The sequence below is a fragment of the Manis pentadactyla genome, chromosome 8 (genome assembly GCF_030020395.1).
Source record: "Manis pentadactyla isolate mManPen7 chromosome 8, mManPen7.hap1, whole genome shotgun sequence".
Taxonomy (NCBI): Eukaryota; Metazoa; Chordata; class Mammalia; order Pholidota; family Manidae; genus Manis; species Manis pentadactyla.
This window is the reverse complement of record NC_080026.1, coordinates 132142099-132162593: the sequence shown is the minus strand read 5'-3', so window position 1 is coordinate 132162593 and position 20495 is coordinate 132142099. Positions and strand designations below refer to the sequence as shown.

At 48.0% G+C, this 20495-nt stretch overlaps 1 protein-coding gene across 2 annotated transcripts; it reads left to right on the top strand.

Annotated features, from left to right (window-relative positions):
• The first annotated feature begins 10313 nt into the window (after positions 1-10313).
• On the top strand, positions 10314-15647 carry LOC118919300 (CUB domain-containing protein-like). 2 transcript variants are annotated; one of them, XM_036899163.2, is made up of 5 exons: positions 10314-10394; positions 11379-11408; positions 12467-12602; positions 14422-14609; positions 15386-15647. In XM_036899163.2, exons 1-5 carry the CDS (start codon positions 10349-10351, stop codon positions 15394-15396), a joined length of 411 nt encoding a protein of 136 aa, XP_036755058.1. In that variant the 5' UTR covers positions 10314-10348; the 3' UTR covers positions 15397-15647. The 2 variants fall into 2 exon arrangements, with proteins under 2 accessions (XP_036755058.1, XP_036755057.1); XM_036899162.2 differs by having other exon boundaries at positions 15368-15647.
• Positions 15648-20495: the final 4848 nt, after the last annotated feature.

Below are 20495 nucleotides of genomic sequence, written 5' to 3'. Positions count from 1 at the left end.
TCACTGGACGTAGCTCAGCTTCAGGTTCCCTGCCTGTTGACAGGAGCAGTGATGTGTCTACCTCACCGAATGTTGGGGGATTAAATGAGATAATGCATGGGAAACATTAAAGATAGCTGATTAAGTGAGGTTTACTACTTCATAATTACTTCCTATTAGCTAAGAGTTTATAACATCTGAATCTCTTTTATTAGTACTATTGGGTTCAATCTGGCCTCCCCATGTCCTACCCATCCCATAGGTCTAGGTCAAGGCCACCTCCGTAGCCATTTCTTTCCATCTCCATAGCTACCTCTTGGCTGAGCCATCATTCTCTCTCGCCTGGACTAATGAAAGAGCCTTATTGAAGGACTCTCTTATAATACACAGTCCATCCAGCAGCCAGAGTGATATTGTTAGACATAGGTCATGTCACTTCTCTGTTTAAAACAGTTATAGATTGAACTGTACCCACAAAAAAGATATTTTTTTATCTTAAGTTTTAACCCAGCACCTCAGGGCAGGACCTGATTTGGAGACAGGGTTTTTATACAGGTAAACAAATTAAAATAAGGTCATGGGAGGGGGGTCCTAATTCACTACGTCCACATATAAAAAGGGGCAATTTGGGCACAGACACATGGGGAAGGAAATACAGAGAGAAGACGGCTACTTATAAGCAAAGGAATCCCAAATCTACAGAAGTTAGGAGCGAGGCCTGGAAGTGATTCTTTCCTGCTACCTTTAGGGGACCGTGGCCTTGACTACACCTTGATTTTGTACTTCTGATCTCCAGAACTGTGAGACAAAATGTTTTTCTTATTCAAAACCACCCAGTTTGCTACAGCAGCCCTGAAAACTAATGAAAAACCTTCCATGCTTCCCACTACACCTTAAACAGAATCCAAACTCTTAAGCTTGGCCCACAAAACCTGGCCTGGCCCCGGCCCCTTCTCTGTTCCTACCTCTGACCACCCCCCAGCTCCAGCCCCACTGGACCTCTGTTGGTCCCACGAATAAGCCCAGTTTGCTACCGCTGAAGCTCCGTCGCACCTGCAAACCCCAGATGGCTGGTTCCTTATCTCGGCTTAAATGTCACCTCCCCAGAAACAAAGGTCACTGAATGATGACTGTATCTGGGCCTCACTGATAAGATGGAACTACTGGTCCTAGGCTGAGCTTCCCCTGCCCCTAGTGGGGAGGAAGCAGCCACCGATGGTAACCATGGTTTTGTCAACCCAGTGTCCCCAAAAGCCAGACTATCTGATGGGCTAAGCCAGCTTCCTCGTTCCCCTGCTGGATTCAGTTTCTCCACTGGTCACTTTCGCTTACATCATCACCGCCTCTTATTCCCTTCCGTTAACCACCCACTTCCTACTGGATACCTCAAATATTCAGCAAAGTTATGCTAGAAACTCAAGTTCAAGATCAAGATGGTACACAGGGCTGGCCCCTCAGATATGGAAAGGTGACACTGCTGATGCCTTTTGGAATGACTGTTCCCTGGAAAACTGGGCCCGGTGCTCAGGAATGGGGCCCCTTCACAGCTGGTAGTCCGTGCGCCTGCCCTGCTAGCAAGGAGCAATCCAGCCGTGGGTGGATGCTTGATGCCTTCTGGAATAATCAGATTTTCTCCCTGGAAACTTCAAGATAGAAATCTGAGCTACAAGGGGGTCTTTGCTGTCCCTATAAATAGATGAACTATCCATGTAGATACATTGAACTATAAATAGATAAACTTGGAAGGCAGCCACCTTCTATAACATGCGCAGAGAAGAGGACGTTGCCAGCCTAGGGGGAGGAGAGCGTGAAGCACAAGTGCCAGATGACGAGGAAGCCCCACAGACAGAGGCCGGGCACCTTCCCAGACTGGGTTCCTCACCCCGCTGCCCTGTGATATGACAAGCAAATCCTGGGTCTTTTCATAGCTTTCCCAGTGGGCCAGGGAATTTCCTGGGATTAACTCTCAAAGTTTCTTCTCCCAGGAAGCCTCTCAGTCCTGCCTCACCTACAAAGCTGGTCACCCTCACACCACCTGAACTTTTCTTGAAAATTCTGTAATGGGACCAGGGATCAATGGGCTGATGGAGGAAACACACTGAATCACATCGTCAGCCAAGAGAATGACCCAGCTTCATGTGTGAAGATTCCCCCCATCAGGACCTGAGTGGTGTTTGGGTCTGAGAGGCCTGCTTGCCCTCACTGGCCTCCACGGTTGGCACTCCCTGTGTCTGATGCCCACAAGGTGACAGGTGGGCACAGCTCAGCTTAGGAACCAGACGCCCTGGGCATGTCCTATGGGCCGAGAACTGGACAGCTTTGGGTGACTTACTTGCACCGCCCAAGCGTCTGTCCACTCCTCTGTGAAGGGGACCCTGGGAGAACCGCCGGTGGGCTCAGCAGGCTGATCCACACACACCAGGCTCAGCGCCCAGCTCAGGGAAGCTCTGCACAAAGGCCCCTGGCAAGGTCAGCACTGTGGGACATCCATTTCACTCCCCAGACAGAGGACATTCCTCCCTGGGGACATGCGGATCCACATGGTGCTCCACGTCCTGTCTGGGGCTAAAGCTCAACGGGAGACTGAGCCCATCCAGCCCCCCAGCCAGGCCCTGAGGCTGCCCTGGTCTTCCCGGGGGCCTGGAAAAGTCCCCCAAAACACGAGGTGTCTATCACCTCTTCTGGGGAAAGGCTAAACCACCATTTGCCAGAGAGCAGCCCTCAGGTGCAGCATCCTAGACACCCTATCCGTTCGGGTGACATCTTTGGACTAGACCCCTCCTGTAATGACCTCCTCTCGGCTTCATCCTTAAGGCGAGGCCTTGAAGCATGGACGTCACTCTGCCCCTTGAAGAAATTCAGAGGGCAAATATGCCATAAAAGATGCCACTTTGGCATATTGATGACTTTGAGCCGAGGGCACTTGAGAAACAGTTGTTGGAAGGGCTCTTATCTCCCTCTTTCTACCCGAAAAGTGTCTATGAAATTTCCCAGGAGAAAAGTACCCTGTGCCAGAGATACAGGACATCCGCCTCCTCTTTCCCCGAGAGCAGGACGGACGTTCACTCGGCTCTGGGCGCACACGCAGCCACTCAGCCCGCCTTGTGCACTGGTTCTCCAAACAGCCCCGAGCAAGTGCCGGCTGCTTACTGCCTGACTGTGCACCAACGCTTTGTCGTCTCCCTTCCTTCCCAGATTTCTCATTTCTTTGTCTAAGAGGAGCAGAGCTGTCTGCTCTGGCCATTATTTGTGACACTCTCATGTACATGTAAAAAATTTAATATAATATGTACTTTTTTCTCATGTGAATCTTATTTCACTTTAACCTTAGACTTATACAAAGAATGGGCTTAAGAGGGTAGAGGGAAAAAATTGGCCTTTCCTTATGTGTCAGTAATTTCTAACAAATCCAACTTCAAGCTATAAGATAATCACCTTGCGTGGAATTCAGCCTTAATAACGAACTCCCCTTGTATTTGCAAAAGGCTTTATAACTTTCAAAGGACTTTCATGCTTCTGTCACTCTTACCAAGAGACCTGGTGGGTACTATTTTCCCATAGCACAGTATCAAAGAGGTTGAGTAACTTGGCCAAGGTCACACAGCACTTACCCAGTTTCTGCAGCAAGCCCAGGGTGCTTGCAAGTAGGATCTCTGGGGTGGAGGCCTGATTCCAGGAGCTGCCTGTAAATATCCCCAAGCCGTCATGCCAGGCCCTGCTCAACTCTGCCCCGACGACTCCCAGGAGAAAAGCCACATCCTTTCGCAGTGCCTTGGAGATGTAAATCTTACCATGTCTTTGCAATGCCAACATCCCAGGACATGACTAAAGTACTGCCAGCAAACACTTGAAATGGAACTAAAAAGGAAAAGAAAAAGACAGTTTTTAAAAACAAACTACACAAAAGCTCTCTTGTCCAAAATCTAGTCTACATAAAAATACTTGTCAAAGGCAGATACAAATCTTAAAAGTCTTCTCCACAAATACGAGTAAAAAGCTTTAACTGTTTGAGCAGATAAACTTAACTTGTTCCATCTGCCAGGAACACAATTTGGATTCAATTGTTCCTTTATAAACAATTAAGTTTTTTATTTTTGTATCTGATACAGGTAACATTTTCAAGTGAAAGCTACAATGTCTCTTTTTTCATCTGTATGTTTATATATGTCTCTGGACATACTGGATGTATGTATATGTGATATTTTTTTACCTTTGGATGGTATTGCCGAAATTAATTTGTAAAAGAAATCTATTTAACTGGCCTAGAGAAGAATACATGCGTATATAAATTAAGACTAGTCAACCAAACTTACGTCATCTTTATTAGATATTTGATTATAAAAGATAAAATTTAACCTATGAACAAAACATAACATAAATATTTCTTAATGTATGTCAAACACAGCAGTTAAAGAAAGTCATATATTTTACTTTTTAGGTGTTTTGTTATTATGATGTTTGATGTTTGTCTAATACATGTAAGTTACAAAATTTGTCACTAAGAAAAATAACGTGATGGCTAACTAAAAACAAGTATCTTATGAAATACAATTGTTAAGAACAAGTTAAATAAATTTAAGTGAGCTATGAGTTTATAAGTGAACTTTCAACAATGATTTGTGAAATCATTTTTATGAAATATAAAAATGTCCAGTGTAATATAGCTTCTAAAATCTTTTTGGTAAGTTGAAACCTTATAGTTATACTAAGTTAAATTAAATTGTGGAAATCCATTGAATATATAGATCATTTCCAAATAAAATATTGAAACATTGGTGACTGAACATAAGTTTACCTACTTTTGGCTTCCTATTTTCGCTTCAGAGGAGCTAAAGATATTTGGGTCTGGTAGTAAACTTGTCCTGAGCCACATGGAAAAACTGTACTATGAAGAAGCATGTTTCTAGAAAGCAGGAAACAGTACATTCATAAATGTGCCAGTCTACAGAATGCTGGTGTGACAGTTCATAGTTGGTTACTTCCTAGTTTCCCCCCATCAAATTAAGGTTTCTAAGAGGTAAGAATTCTAATTAATATAAATATAATTTAAACTACTAGAAATAATAAAGGAAACACTCTGTATGCAAGGAAAGTAGGATGCATTTTTGGTAAGAAAAAGTATGAGATACGAAGATGTGTTTTTGTGAAGGGAAGAAGAGGGTGTTTTTGTCCTGAAATGAAATATTGATTGTTCTGTAATGAAAAAGAGGAGAATAAAGGACAAACTAAATGAATAAAGAAAGTCAGGGGGAGAACGAGAGAGAGAGAGAAAAAGAGAGAGAGAAGCTTATTTAGTCAAGATGGCTAAAATTGGCTGAATTTATTATAAGGGTTTAAAATTGATCTTTAATATCATGAGTACACTGATGCAAAACTAGAATTGAGTCTAGCCTCTGTTAAAAGGACAAAGTTTTCTTGGACTAATGGTCTGCTCTTGGTAAGAGATTATGAAAGTTATTTTTATATATTGAGTAATCTACCAAGAAAGCAAGGATTTTTATGTCTTATCAGAATCGTTTCCTGTGCATCATGTCCTACTTATCTGACTCTTCTCCATTAAAAGATGTAAGTTTCTTTTCACATCTAAGTGACTTTCTGTATTTGTCTTTCAAATCCTTTTCATTTTAGTTAAATGGCTAACTGTAAATGTTGTTTCACAGTGCCCTATGATCCTATTTTTGACAAATCTTCCCCCCAAAGTCAATTTCTAAATGAAGTCTTTTTGACCTTGAACTAGCTTTGGGATTTTCCATTAAGTGCTTGGGGGAAACTCAAAAGAATTTGTTCTTTGTCCTTATAAAAATGAGAGAAATTACACTAATTAGGCTTATTTGATCTGTTAAATTACATGGGAAGCATTGTCAAATAAGTAGTGATGTTTAATCTTTTTTGGTTATATTTGTGTGGGTAAATTTGTTGATATGTTTTCCAGAAATTGTACAACATTCCTCAAAATCTGATATGTCCTGATATAATGATATCAGTCATAATTCTAGTTATTATTTAAAAATGTTATGTCACAGAAATAACCAAATTTCCTTGTCAATTGTATTGTAATGAACTCTCAGGTCTTTAACGATGGCCATTTTTAAGTCTTTGGTCATTACAGATGTTGTTTTACTCTTATGCTTTTGCGAAAAGTGCTTCATTTTCCAAAAGATTCATGGAAAGGACTCTGATAAATCCAGGTTTTTAAAAACTTTAGTTTATACCGCTGACCTGGGTAAGAATTTCCAGAACCCTAATGGAAAAACTGGATTCACAAAACTGCTAACAAAAGATCAAGATCAACAAGTATTAATTAATTACATGGGCCTGAATAAATCTTTCAGATTGGCCTACCTGCCTGCACTCCAGCTGAAAATACTTCAAGCCCCAAATCTGGAAATCTCAACTGACTGTCCTCTGGACTCAAAAACTGAGTTTAAACTTTGTTCTAACCTTTGTTTTGTTTCCATAGAAATGACCAGGCCTGAGAGACTGGTTCGGTGGGTTAAGGGACAATTTATTAACTCCGTTTATGGACTGTAAACTTCTTGGGAGAAATTTCAAATGGGAGAATGAATAAGTTTCAGGACATGCTATCCCAAAATATGACAAGTTGACATATTGAATATCTTAAGCTCAAGGAGTTTGGGAAATGGTGCACGTGCACTATAAACTCCCCCTACTTGCCTTTCATCCCTGAAAGTTGTCATCATTAAACTCCCATATGAAAGCTACCCTCCCTGAGTCAGGAGGAAGGAAGACACCCTTATCACCAGAGATGAGGAATTTGGGACCAAGCAATCTGTACGAACAAATCTTGCTAAACTAACCCTTACCTTCCTGGTTACTTCTTTACCATTTACCAACCCTAACTCAAACCTCGTCTTCTCCAACCTTCACACATTTACTGTCTATGTATTTAAAACTTTAAAAGCTTCCTGCTCTGGTAACTTTGGATCTTCATTCTACTGTGAAGGCTCTCATGTACATGTAAAAATTCAGTAAAACTTGTATGCTTTCCTCCTGTTGATCTTTGTCAGTTTAATTCTCAGACCCAGCCAGGGCTTCTAAGTAGGTCAAAGAAAATTTTCCTCCTACACAATACAAATGACTGCATCTTTAGTGTTTCATTAAGGTCTCTGAGAGACAGTCAAAGCTGTCAGGAAGTATAATCTAATAAATATCAAGAATAATCAGTGGGAATTATGCAAAGTATAATGCCTAGGAAACACCGATCCTAAAGGTTTATTAAAATGATTCTTACTGACTTACATAGCCTTTAATTTAATTGACTAGATTCTCAAAGATCAAATCTATATGAGAACTATTACAAAACTCTGATGAATGAAATCAAAGGATAACTAAAAAATGAGACATCCCGTGTTCATGGAGAGGAAGACTCAATATAGATATTTCAATACTCAGTATAGTTGATATTCTTTTATGCAATTGTAGGCAGTTTTTCTGCTTTATATGTTTATATTTTATTAGAAAAATTAATAAACTTTAGTTTTTATAATCTGATCATAATTGTTATAACAAAGGAAAAAGTGAGCAAGTTGGTAAGCCAGCTTATGATAGAGGAACTACTCATTAAGTTCACATTTCAGTTCTTCCCAATTTTTCCAATGGATTCAATGCAATTCCATTCAAAATTCCAGCACATTACTTCATAGCAATTGACAAATGGATTCTAAACTTCATATGGAGAGGCAAAATACTCAGAATAGTCAACGAAATATTGAAAAGGAAAAACAGTATGGGAGACTGATCCTACCTGACTTCAAGACATACAGCTATAGCAATGAAAGCAGTGTAGTGTTAGAAAAGAATAGACAAAGAAATCAACAGAACAGACTTGTGAGCCCAGAATTAGACCTAAGAATAAAGGAATTAGTAATCAAAACTTCTCTGATCCCAAAGATCATACTTCCGATAGTTTTACAAGGAAATATCACTGTCTTCAATAACCTTTACCTTATCCAAAACATCTTAGAGGAAATGAAAGGACTACTCAATTCATGTTACAAGTTTAGAATAATCAGATATATCTATAATCAGATATACATAATGGGCAAGAACAGTACAGGAAAGAAAACTTTGAACAATTTAATTTATGAACATAGATGTAAACATGAGATAAAAACAAAAGGAATAGGACAGAATTAGAAACTGAGTAAGTGTAAAAAATATTCTTAAAATCTAAGGATTTACCCCAGAATGCAAAGATAATTCAAACTCAGAAAACTTATTAATTTAATTTCTCATAATAACAGAATAAACACAAAAATCCATATTAATAGCTCAATGGATTAAAAACCAAATTCAACAAAATTCAACAGCTATTAATAATGTATAAAAAAACTATTAGCAACTAGTCTTTGAAGGAATAAGTTGAATGTTTGAAGCACAACAATAAAATTCCTCCACCAAACGTCTGAATTATAGCTGAGACTTCAGAAACCATTCCACTAAGTTAAGAGTGAAACAGAATGGCTGTCATCACCCTTTAGCAAACACTGTAATGGAGACTTTAGCCAATTTAGCCTTTTCTTCCACCAGAAAAAGGAGTAGAGGTTATATGAATCGACAAAGAAGAACTAAAACTACCCTTGTTTTCAGCCAATATGATGCATATTGAAAATCTAAGATTATCCATGATTAATTTATAGCAAGCAATATTTCGATGAGAGTTGCTGGATCAATGAGTGAAAATGAATGAGGCTTCTAATTGTAATAACCAATTAATACATCAGGTTTTTATGGAGAAAACTGAAAACTGGCATTGAATGCCAAAACAAAATGTGATGAAATGGAGAGACATAAATGTAAATGGTTCAAAGGCCTCGATATCATGAAAAAGTTTATTCTGCTCACCAAATCTATTAATTTAGGGCACTTGCAATCAAAATCATATTTCCTAGAATATGACAAGATAATCCAAAACTCATTTGAAGGCCAAAGTTTAAAGAGTAGCCAAGATAATTTTGAAAAGCAACAGAAATCATACGTACTGCCAAGGAACTGTACGGATCCCCCATTAAGGGTAGTCATGAAGCCTTGCTGATCAGCCTGTCATACCACGGGCACAAGCACAGACAGCTAGCACAGAGGCACAGGAACAACTGGATATCCACACAGAGCCAGATAAAATTAACATCTTACCTTACACCACCAACAAATAATCAAAGACTATAAATGTCCATCAACAGGGAAGTGGGTGAATGAATATGAGACATTTCATGCAATGATATACTTTATGGCAGGTATACTGAATGACTTAGAGTGATTTCTACTGATCTGTATTAATATGACAAAATATAATATTGAGAAGCAACACCACATCAACTTAAGGATAACCATCACATAAACTTACAAAGAGTGACACACTGTAATGTGTACAGATGCAGCAGTGTTACTACTTAGGTGGCACTGTGGTTCTTCGTTGCAATGTGAATGTGAAACAGCAGTTGAAGGTGAGAAACTGCAGTCTTAGGTTCCATGAGTGTGTCATGATTTCCTTGAATGTTCTAAGAGGGTAAGAACAATCACCGGAGTGTAAATTATTAAGAGTCCTCTTATGTAAAGTTTCAGGATGGGTTTTCCAAGTGTGGTATTTTGCATGTTGCCCTCTGATCACTCTTCATATTGGCTGGGTTGTGTTTTCACAGGGTTTTGGCTGGCTTGGAGAGGTTTCGGTGAGGCCCCCACTGAAGTAGCAGGGCTGCATAGATGCCGAAGGGCGTCAGAGAGGCTGAAGCTAACATTTGGTCAGGAAGACTTGGAAAGAAAGGGCTCTGTGCAAAAACATGTCCAAGCTGTTTGGAATCGCCAAAAGTGAAGGGCCGGTGCAGGTCTGCTCGGCTTGGAGGCTCAATCACAAGACAGACTGCTGTTCTTCTAAGACTCCCCAGGGGGCAAGCACTTATCTTCTGGGATTCAGGAGACCTTGGAGGGCTGAGGTTGCTTTGTGCTGCATGTGACAGAAAGCCCAACTCAAATTGCCTTGCACAGCAAGGACAGATGTTGCCTGCTTTACAGGACGAGTGCTGCTGCAGGGCTGACATCTCCAGGGGCTCGGCACTTGTGTCCCCCCATTCCCTTGCTCTGCCTCCCTTGAGGGCTGGCCTCACCCTCAGCATGGCAGTGAGTGCACAGCAGCCACCACCGCCTCCCTCTGGGGCCCACTTGTCACTCCTCATCCAGGACCAGAGATCGGAAAGGAGGCCGAGAACCCAGCCACATTCTCAGTATAGGTGAGCAGGAGCCCTGGCACCACACGGTTCTCAGAGGAACCAGGGGATCAGGTTTCAGGAGCTGCCTCTATATAGGCCCGGCCTCCAGGGCCAAGGACACTCCTGAGGCTGTGCCAACCGCCCCCATGAGGCTGTCCGGCGCCTGCACGTGGGCCTTGCTGCTCAGCACAGGTAATGCACGGCCACCAGCCCCTTTCCTGGGCTCCCCGTTCAGCTAAGAGGCTCTGCACGGTTTGCTTGCTGCTGACCTGGGCCTCGTGGGTGACAGCCTGCAAGGCACTGCCCTCCTACAGGATGCCAGGCTCACCCTTAGGCTGGAGGAGGAGGGGACAAACGGGAGGAGGGGACAGCACAGTCCCTGTGCTGAGGCCAAATCATTGTAAAGATTTTCTGGGCTCTGGTGTCTTGTCTGTCACGTGTCTGGTGGGCCTCCCTGCCTCCCTGCTGCCCTGCTGCCTCACAGCCTTACCCTGGGCCCTGCCGGGGTCGTGCCGGGCTCAGCACAGTTGTTCCAGAGGAGAATCACCTGCGGCTACTTGGGAGGTGGGAGCGGGCATCTGAGGCAAGGGGAACAGGGGCGCAGGAGAAGCCCCACAGTGATGGGGTGCTGTGCACGAGCCCCGGGCAGGGCCACACGGCAGCAAGAGTAGCTCAGGATGCTCAGGAGCAAAGGGCAGCTGCCAGCAGGGATCCCATCGATCCCTGGTCCCATTACAGTGTTTTCAAGCAGAGCTCAGGTGCTGTGAGGGTGACCACTGTGTAGGTGAGGCAGGACTGAGAGGCTTCCTGGGAGAAGAGGTTTTCAGACTTAATCCTGGGCGATCCCAGGGCCCCGGGGAAGTTGGTGAGCCTCTCAGAGCTGCCTTCCCTGACTGGGCTCAGGAGCGGGATCCCCGTCCCCTCGCCGGGCTCATCGTAGACACAGGTGAAAGCACCGAGTGAGCCAGTCTTCGCCTGCCGAGGGCAGCTGTTCGTTCTGCTCTGCCCTGTGGGACCAGGCTGTGCCAGGGGTGGGGACAGCAAGGTCCCTCCCCGGGTGCTCGGTGCCACCCTTGGCCCTGCACTGCTCAGCAGCTGTGCGTGTCGTCCAGTCTCCTGGTCTGGAGCAGTGACATCACGTGCTCCTTGTGTTTTCCTGTTTTGGTGTCTTTTCAGCCATGCTGGCGTCCACTCAGCGTCCAGAGGGTAAGTGCGCACACGGCATTACTCCCCTGCCCCTCCCCCAGGACTGTGCATCAGGGTTGGAGTCCCAGTGGCTTCTGCACATGGGAATGAAATGTGCCGGCGACATCTTTTTGGCAAGAGAACGTGGAGTGCCTGAACTGGATGGTCCATTTCAGCCGGAGCAGTCCCTCAACCCTCTCCCCTGCCTCCGGGTCCCCTCCCAGCCACTGCCCTCCCACTGCACCCAGGCAGCCTGCTGGGGCCTCCTGTGCGCGCAGCCTCGCCTGGCAGGGGAGGGAGCTGCCTCCCACCAGCTCAGGCCCCCCAGGATGGAGGCCCCTCCAGAAGGCGGGAGGATGCTGAGCTGAGGTGTCACCACCTCAGTGTCAGAACTGAGGGCATCGAGGGCACGGGGAAGGCCGCAGCGTGGGGAGGCGGGTGGAGGGAAGAGGAGTCTCCTGGGGACCCAGGCCCTTGTGGACTGGCTGGTTTACGTCGGGGTGTCCGGGTCCAGCTACTGTCCCCGCAGGTCACCCACATGAACACATTTGACCCCAAACGGCCCCGACAAAGGTCTGATTTTATCCTACTTACAGTTTGGATGCGGAGGCCTCACTGAGCAGGGTCTCGGCCCCGGGTCCTGCAGGGTCACAGTGAGGGCTCCTCGGGAGGGTGAGGGTCAGGCCCCTGGGGCAGGACTGCCTGCCTGCCGTTGCCCAGGCCCGTCCTGCGAGGGCAGCTTCAGGGGCGCGGAGTGAGCTGTGGGTGCCGCCTTCCTGCTCCCGGGTGCGTGGCTCCTGGTCGTCAGACCCGTGGTGCTAGCCAGGTGTCGAGCAGCTTCTGTCCCTCCTCAGGACGATTCGGGTTCACGGCTAGGGGTCCCTGAGAGGGCTGCGGGGAGAGTCGGGCCTAAACGCCCACCTTGCTTGTGGGCCACGGGGTGTGGGTCATCGCGGTTGGGATGCGATCGTGGGACCGTGAGGGCCGGAGGGTCGGCACGGTGTGGGCCCAGGGCGGCCCCGCTCTTCCTGGGGCAGGGCCTCCATAGGGGATCTGCATTCCTTTTCTTCTCTTTCTAGTGTATAGTGACTGTGGAGGTGTCTTCACAAACCTGACGGGCAGGTTCTACAACTACATCGGGCCTGAAACACTTTGTGTCTGGACCATCCAGGTGCACCCAGGTCACAAAATTCTGCTGGCATTACCCTACGTCAGGTGAGGTTCAGGACGTGAGTCTTCTGTCCGATGTTGTAGTTTTACGTGAGCGGCCCACGTAGTCCTCTTCCAGGTGGACCATCTCCACCAGCCTCCACACACATGCAAAACACGCTCTGACCCATTTCACGGCAGGCTGAGCCCCTTCCATGGCTCCCTCACCTCTGGATAAGGTAGCCCTTGTGTGGCTTTGTAATGCCTGCGTGGTGGCCAGTGGGTATCCCGTCCCTCTGTCCCCTTCTCCCCCGTCCTCCCTGTGCTGAGCCAGCACACACTGAGGCTGGACACCTGCCCTCGTAGCAGCTCCGTGCTGTGCTCACACTCTCCCCTCTGCCCGGGATACACCTTTGACCCCTGACCCACTCCCCTTCCTGCTGCTTGGGTCCCCGTTTCACACTTCACGATTTTGCTGGGGGACTAACTTTTCCCGGCACCTACAGCTCCTTTTCTGACTCCCTCCCACCTGGGCAGTTTTCTCTGATTTCAGCCCCATCTGCTCCCTGTGCAAAACTCTAGACGGACCGTCCAGTGTCGTGTTGCCCTTGCCTGTGTCCATGTTTGTGTCTACTGGATGGCAGTCTTTCCTTCATGGCTCAAGGAATATTTTTTTAAGTAACGAGTGACTGATTGAGTGACTGAATGAAAGGGTGAGTGAAGCGGTAAGGCCGCAGGGCATTTCTGATGCAGCAGGAGCCACTGCAGTTTTGCATCAGGCGGTCTGCAAAGGTTCTCACATGGGAGCCGCATGCCCATCAGTTCCAGCCCAGCCACACGCGGCTCACGATGGGTGCCGAGGCAGGGTTGAGATCTGGGTGACCGAGGGCCCCTGCCAGTCGAGACCTGCTATGGGGTTGGGATTCCCACTAGTTCGTGTAGGTGCTCCCTGGGATGAAGGATGGCTTAGGGACGGCCGCCACCTCAAAAACAGGGCCTGGCCCATCCACCCAAACCTTGCCGCCAGGGCGAGGGGCCAGGCATTTCTGTACTGGCATTTCTCTGAGGGTCAGAAGGATGGATTATTGTGCATTTCCCCCTCATTTCCTTTTGTCCTTTGAGATTGATTTTGGATCTGACTGTCCTTGGCACCAAGGAAGGACTCAGGTTGCCCAAGGGCAAAGCTGGTAGGAAAGGTCCCGCGTGTGCGTCCTGGTGGATGCCCCTCCTTTTCTTGCTCTAACCCAGAGGGGCTGTGGCCTCTCTCCTGTGGGAGCCATGCTGGTGGCTGGGTGAGCATGATGGGTAGGGAATCAGGTCCTTAAGGGTAGAAGAAAGAGGTGGGTGGCCTCAGCAGCAGTGTGACAATCCCATGTGCACAATGCCTCCCAGGAGGTAGGGATGGCCTCCCCTGTCACCTACACTGGTCATGGAGGCCAAGCTTGGGTTTCTGGGCCCCTCTGCCAGGGAGGTGGAGGGTGAACCAGGAGTGACATCCTCACACTCAGGTCTGGGGCTGCTCAGCCTGACCCAGAGGTCATTGCCCGAGAAATCATACCACAGTCTTGGCTGCTCTTTGACCCTTATGGGCCTGAAAGACCAGTGTCTCCTGATCCCCATCCCCTGCTTTGGCATCCCAGAGGCTTCTCAGGAGATCATAAGTCACCTGCAGCTCAGTTGGAGGGGAAGAGCTCTTCCCATGTCTGAGTATCCTGGAGTGACTTTCCTGGGACGACTGGGCACTCATCAAAAGAGAGAATGACTCCCCTTCCCTTGTTCCCACCTGGCCTGGCACCCAAGGCAAAGCTGGTGTGATTGTGCCCAGTCCCTGGTGGTGAAAGGCGACTCCCGATGCTGATGCCTGCCGGTTCCTCTTCCTCAACAGCCTCAACTGTAAGAAAGAGTATCTGGTAATCTACGACGGGCCCCTTGGATCTGATAATTACGAGAAGATTTGTTATGAGTTAAGTGTCTTCCATCGTTCTTCCTCCAACGTCATGACCATCAAGTACTCCAGAGAGCCCAGCCATCCTGCTACTTTTTTTGAGGTGTATTATTTTGGTGAAACAAATGGTAAGTAGGTGTGGGGAGGGTACCTGCTAATGTCCCCTCCCTTCTCCCTGCCTGGCTACGTGACATGTTGGCATGTGGCTGTCGTGTTTCTGTTGGAGTGAGTTTGACCCAAAGTCCTACTGGGCTATCATCTGGTTAGGGAGGGTCACTGTGACCCTCTCCAGAAGCATCCAGAAGTTCTGTCCCAGCATCTTGGGGTTTGGGAAACTGATAGGAATCCCCATTTTAAAATTATACCTGTCATCTTGATTGCTTACCACATGTCTCTCATAACATTTCTATTTATTGATCTTATGATCATTCCTTTGGCATTTTCTAGTATACTTAGATGTGTGATATGGATAGTATATACTCTACAGAAGTTATATTATCCATGTTATATGAATAAATATGCATACAATTATACATACTCACATGTATATATGTCTATCATGTGCATATTTATATATGTATCTATGCATAAAAATATGTGTATGTATATGCCTATGTATATATGTGTAAGTACCTAAATATGTAAAAAGTATTTATTTGTATATGTACATAAACATATACATATATGCAAATATACATATAAGCACACATGTATATTATGTACATATGTATATGTATTATTATACATAACCTACAACAAAGCAGACAAATCCCTTCCCCTTTCTCATTGATTAGCTTAACTGTTTTTCCTCTCCTGTCAATAGGAAGAATAAGCTCATTGAATTGACTTACACAAACTCTAGTGTTAGCTGCCTTCCTCCCCACAGGATTCTCATCTCTCCTAGACCACCAATGATGAATAAGTATTGCCGAGTAGAAAAACTTGCCTTGAAGACCCTTCTGGAATCCTCTGACCATGAGGAGAGACATTCCTGATTAACTGTCTGATCGCAGATGTTCAGCCAGTGCCTACCCTCCATCCTCCCAAGCCTTCTGCCCTCCTCCCTACAAGGGTAAATTCCTTTCTCCTGACCTGTGAGATCCTTGCCAGTCTTGTGGTCACAGCATTCTACTTATTACTACAATCAGTTTGAATAAAGTCTCTCTTTACCTAAATTGCATTGTCTTAAATTTGAAAATCCTCATTTCACAGCACAAGGCCTCAGGCAGCCCTTAGAGTGATGGGGACAACTTTGGTTGGCATTTGAGATAGGATGGAGTCTCCTTTGTCTGGGCACATCTAGGGCAGGAGAGCTGCCTACTTGCTCTTTCTGTTGGGCACGAGGAAAGGCTATAGACACACAAACAAGACCCTGGGCTGGGTTTCTGCTGAACTCTCTGGCAATGGGGTTGATGATTACGAATATTTTGGTGAGGATGGATTACTGTTCTTCTGTTCCTCACTAGCTGGGAACAGATTACTGTATGAGGGGATGAGTCTCCTAAAAGCTAATGAAAAGAGTAACTCAGACAAGCCCCCGTGCTGATGAGGGGGTCATCAGACCTGGGTTGATGTCACCTGCTTCCAGATGACCAGGAAGTGAGGGCGATCATAAAGGATCTGGGCCACTCGACAGCACAGCCCCTGTGGGTCCCAGGGCTGCCAGAACCTGCCTGTCCCCACCTCCTGTGTGGAGAGCCTGGGGAATGTGGGGTCCTCCCCACAGGCTGGACGGAGTCATTAACTCCCTGGGAAACACACTTCTGTATCTGGACCCTTGCGCCGAAGCCACCCCAGCAAGTCAGCGGGGATTTCCTTTCCCCCGTTTGAGCTCAGGGTGGGATGATTCTTCCATGCTGATGTGATCGTAGGTCCCAGAAGGAGCCCACCTTGGTCTCTTCCAGCTCCCCCTGCCCTTCCTACTGAACCCCATCTGATTCATGTCTACTCCCCACAAACCCCCTGCAGGACTCCCTGCCTTCCCCATAAAATCTGCCTTCCTCAGGGTGGCTGAGAAAAGCCTTCAGGTCTGGCCTGACCCTTGCTCCGCCCTCTTTTCTGCCCATGTCTCCTGGGCCGAGCCAGTGCACACATTTCTCTCCAGGGCCATCTTCACTGACGTTAAGGTGGGGCCACAGCTCTTCAGATCCAGACTCAGCCCCTGGGAGGGTGAGGCAGATGATGTGATCTGTGCTTCTGAGGGCCCCAGTCCCCGAGGACCTGCGGAGGGGTCCGGACCTCCCCCTGGTAACTCAGGTGGCCTCTAGGGTGAAGGGCACCTTGGAGACGGCGCCTCACAAACAGGGCTTAGACCACCTGCTGTACGTGTCCTTCGGCAAATGTGGAAAAGGCCGTCTGGTCATGGATCGTTCCTGAGAAACAAAGAGTAGGAGGTTGAGCATGAAGGAGCCAGGCAGTTCCCATATCATCACCGACAAGGGTTCAGACAGACGGGCTGCTCCAAAAACGTCTGCACACTGTCCCTTTGCCCTTTTCAAAGACTGTTGGCTCATACTGTCAACCAAGAAGGCCGGAGGCTGGGCCGGGTGAAGCTGGCAGAGAAGGTCCCCAGGGGTTCCACTGGATGTCCCCTTGCTGCTGCTGTGTTTGCCACCAGTCCCTCTGCTGTGGCCGAGCGAGGATGAAGATGGGACATTGGGGTGAGGTCTCAGAGGCTTTGCTGGGGTGGAGAGGGAGGCGAGCCGGCGAGGACAGGGAGGCACCACTGCAGGCTGTCTCCGCAGAGAGGCGATGCGGTTCTGCTCTGCCCTGAGACTCGGAGGGCTCATGGGCTGTGGGGCCATGCTGTCCTCCCACCCCACCTGCCCGGGGAGGGCAGGCGGCCCAGGGAGGCCCCCCACTGGGTCAGAAGCAGGGCACCGTTCCTGAGGACAGAAGCAATGGCACTGCTCCTTTCCTGCAGGGAACCCCCGCTCCCCTGCATCCGCTGCCCCGTCTCCCCTGGGTCCTCCTTCTCAAGGGCAGCACCTTTGAGGGATGTGGTGGGAAATCCCCCACCTTGATTGGTGGGTTAGGTTGGGTCCTGCCGGCATCTAAGGAGAGAGGAATTCATGGATCAATGGTTTACCCTGAAATGCCTTAAACAGCACGGAGATCAGGGGAGGGTGTGGGATGGCAGGTGGCTGATGCATGCTCCCCAGCGGGCTGGGGCAGTGACAGACCACAATGCACCCCCAGGGAGAAACTCCAGGCCTTCACCTACAGCCCCAGCATCCTCACACCTCAGGGGTGACGATGCGGTCATGGCCATTGCTGAGGGTAACTGATGGCAGTTCGTGGGGAGGGTTGATGTGATGACATCTGACTGTCCCGGGAGTGACAGCAGCTTTCACACTTCTGCACACTGAGGCAGGCAGTGCGGTGTGGCCCCGGGGGACTGGGAGAACCGACAGGGGGGAGGGAGATACAGTGGCACAGGGGTGTCGCTCAGAGGGCCCATGGCAGCATAGCCCAGGTGTGTTGCCCAGAGCCTCTCTGCCCTTGATTCCAGCTGGGGCACGTCTGTGCTTTGGATTGACCTTCCTTTTCCTTCTCACAGGTGCGCTGCCCCACACGCGTGTGGCCCGGGAGTCCCCAGCCTCCTGGCTCAGGACTTCCTTCCCTCCCTGGGCTTTTCCCCTTGAACATAACCTGTCCTCATTCTCTTTTCTGCAGAAACTGTTCTGGCAGGATATACGGCTTTTTCCACCACTGCTCCGTCTATGCCCAGTGGGGGCCTTCTGACCCAGACATGAAGACTCACCAGACCTCAGAGAGTTTACTCTGGTCTCAGTCTCCCATGGACAAACATAAGACTGAAAATGCTGGCTTCCAGAAGCAGCCTCAGGCATTCCTTCCTTCCGCGCTGAGCCCTTGCATCTGTCCACGGGCAATCTGGCGCTAGTCTCTGGCCACACTGGTCAGGAAATGCTGACTCTGTGTCTCTTACCAGCTGTGTTACTCTTTTTGGAAGCTCTTAGGAGACTCATCCCCTCACTGTAGCATAATTTGGTCCTGGCTAGTGAGGAACAGAACAGTAACCCACCCTCACCAAAATATTCTTAATCTTCAAGCCCACTGCCAGAGTGCTGGAGAAACCCAGCCCAGGGGCTCATTTGTGTGTCTGTAGCTTTTCCTCGTGCCCAACAGAAAGAGCAAGCAGGCAGCTCTCGTGCCCTAGATGTGCCCAAAGGAGACTGTGTCTTATCTTAAACGCCATCCAAAGTGGTTCCCATCACTCCAAGGGATGCCTGAGTCTCCTGCACTGTGAAATGAGGGTTTTCAAATGTAAGACAATGCAGTTTAGGTAAAGAGAGACTTTATTCAAACTGATTGTAGTAATAAGTAGAATGCTGTGATCACAAGATCGGCAAGGATCTCACAGATCAGGAGAAAGGAATTTTCCCTTACAGGGAGGAGGGCAGAAGGCTCCGAAGGATGGAGGGTAGGCACTGGCTGAGCAGCTGTGGTCAGCTGATGAGGAATGTCTCTCCTCATGCTCAGCAGATTCCAGAAGTTTGCTCTGCTTCGCGATGCTTGTTCGCCGTTGGTATTGAGGCGGTCTGTCCCATCCTTTGGGGAGAAGGGCTGCTGAAATCGAGTTTACTTAAATCCATTTACAAGCATTTCTACTGATACATGGGGGAAAACAGTTCAGCTAATCACAGATGAGGAAAGACGGAGAATTTCAGGGACTGTCTGGGGTTGCCTAGAAGAACAAGGGGTCATAAGCCGGTCTTCTCTAAGTCGTTTGGGGAAAGGAGGTCTTTGCGGTAAGAAGTCCCAAGGACACAGAGGGTCTGGTAAGGAGCAGGGGCGCTCATAACCATCGTGTTTCCCAGAATCACAGGGCTTGAGTGATGTTCACCATTGTCAGGATAAGAAATGTCTGCTGTAGGGGTGTTCTAGGGTCAGCGGTGGCCAGGCAGGTCAAGTGCTTACTCCATACATTGCACATTTTAAGCATCAGGTAAATAAAAACATGAAGTTGCCTGCATGATGAGGAAACCCTTCTTCCCTTCAGCCCACCCCCCTCAAGCTGCGTCCCCCCATTTCTGACACTGAGATGGTGGGTGACTCTCAGTTCTGCAGGTCCCAGCCATCTGGAGGCGGCGCCATCCTGTGGGACAATCGCCCGAGGGAGGCGGCTCCCTCCCCTGCCTGGTGAGGCTGTGCACACCCGAGGCCCCAGGAGGCTGCCTGGGCTGCAGAGGAGGTGATGGTGGAGGGGGCAGGAGGGAAACTCAGGAAATCTACAAGAAAGGAGGATTTATGGATTGTGAAGGCTGAAGAGAATGGCAAGGTACTTATGACATTGTTTCGGCACCAAATGTGTCGTAGGCACGTGCAGTTCCCAGCAAGCCGTTTGCATTTCACCCAAAAGCACAGAATCCCTCTATGAGGAGAGAGAAAGGTGAAATAATATTGCCCACACTTACCTTTTCTCCTCCCAGGTATGCGAATGGCTGCTGAAAAGTTGCCTAGACAGAAAAGCAAAACGAAAAGCTGGAAGTTACTGATGCATCAAGGCACAAAAATGGGAAACGCAGAGCACGCTGGGAGGCAGAACTTGAGTGCCCGAGAATGGTTCTGGACACAGACAGGAGAGAAGCATGATCACATGTAGGGAAGAGCAGAAAGATCTGGTACACCTTCCTCGCGGTGTACGAGGATCCAAAGAATTTTTTTGTAAATAACTCAGTCTGAATCTGGCACCTCATAATCACTCAATAATGAGTGAATGGATCAATCAACAGTGGCCTGCATCCCCAGGAGACCCTTCTTCCCTCCACCTGCCTCCTTCCGGCTGCATCCTTCCCTGTCCCCTGGCTGCTCTCATTCCTGAAACTGAGATGGTGGCACCCTCAGCTCTGTAGCTCCAGCCATCTGAAGGTGGCTCCGCCCTGTGGGACACATGCTGGCAGGATGCGGCTCCTTCCGCTGCCTGCTGAGGCTGTGCACACAGGGGGCCCCAGAGGGCTGGGGGGCAGGTAATGGGTAGGAGGGGACCAGGA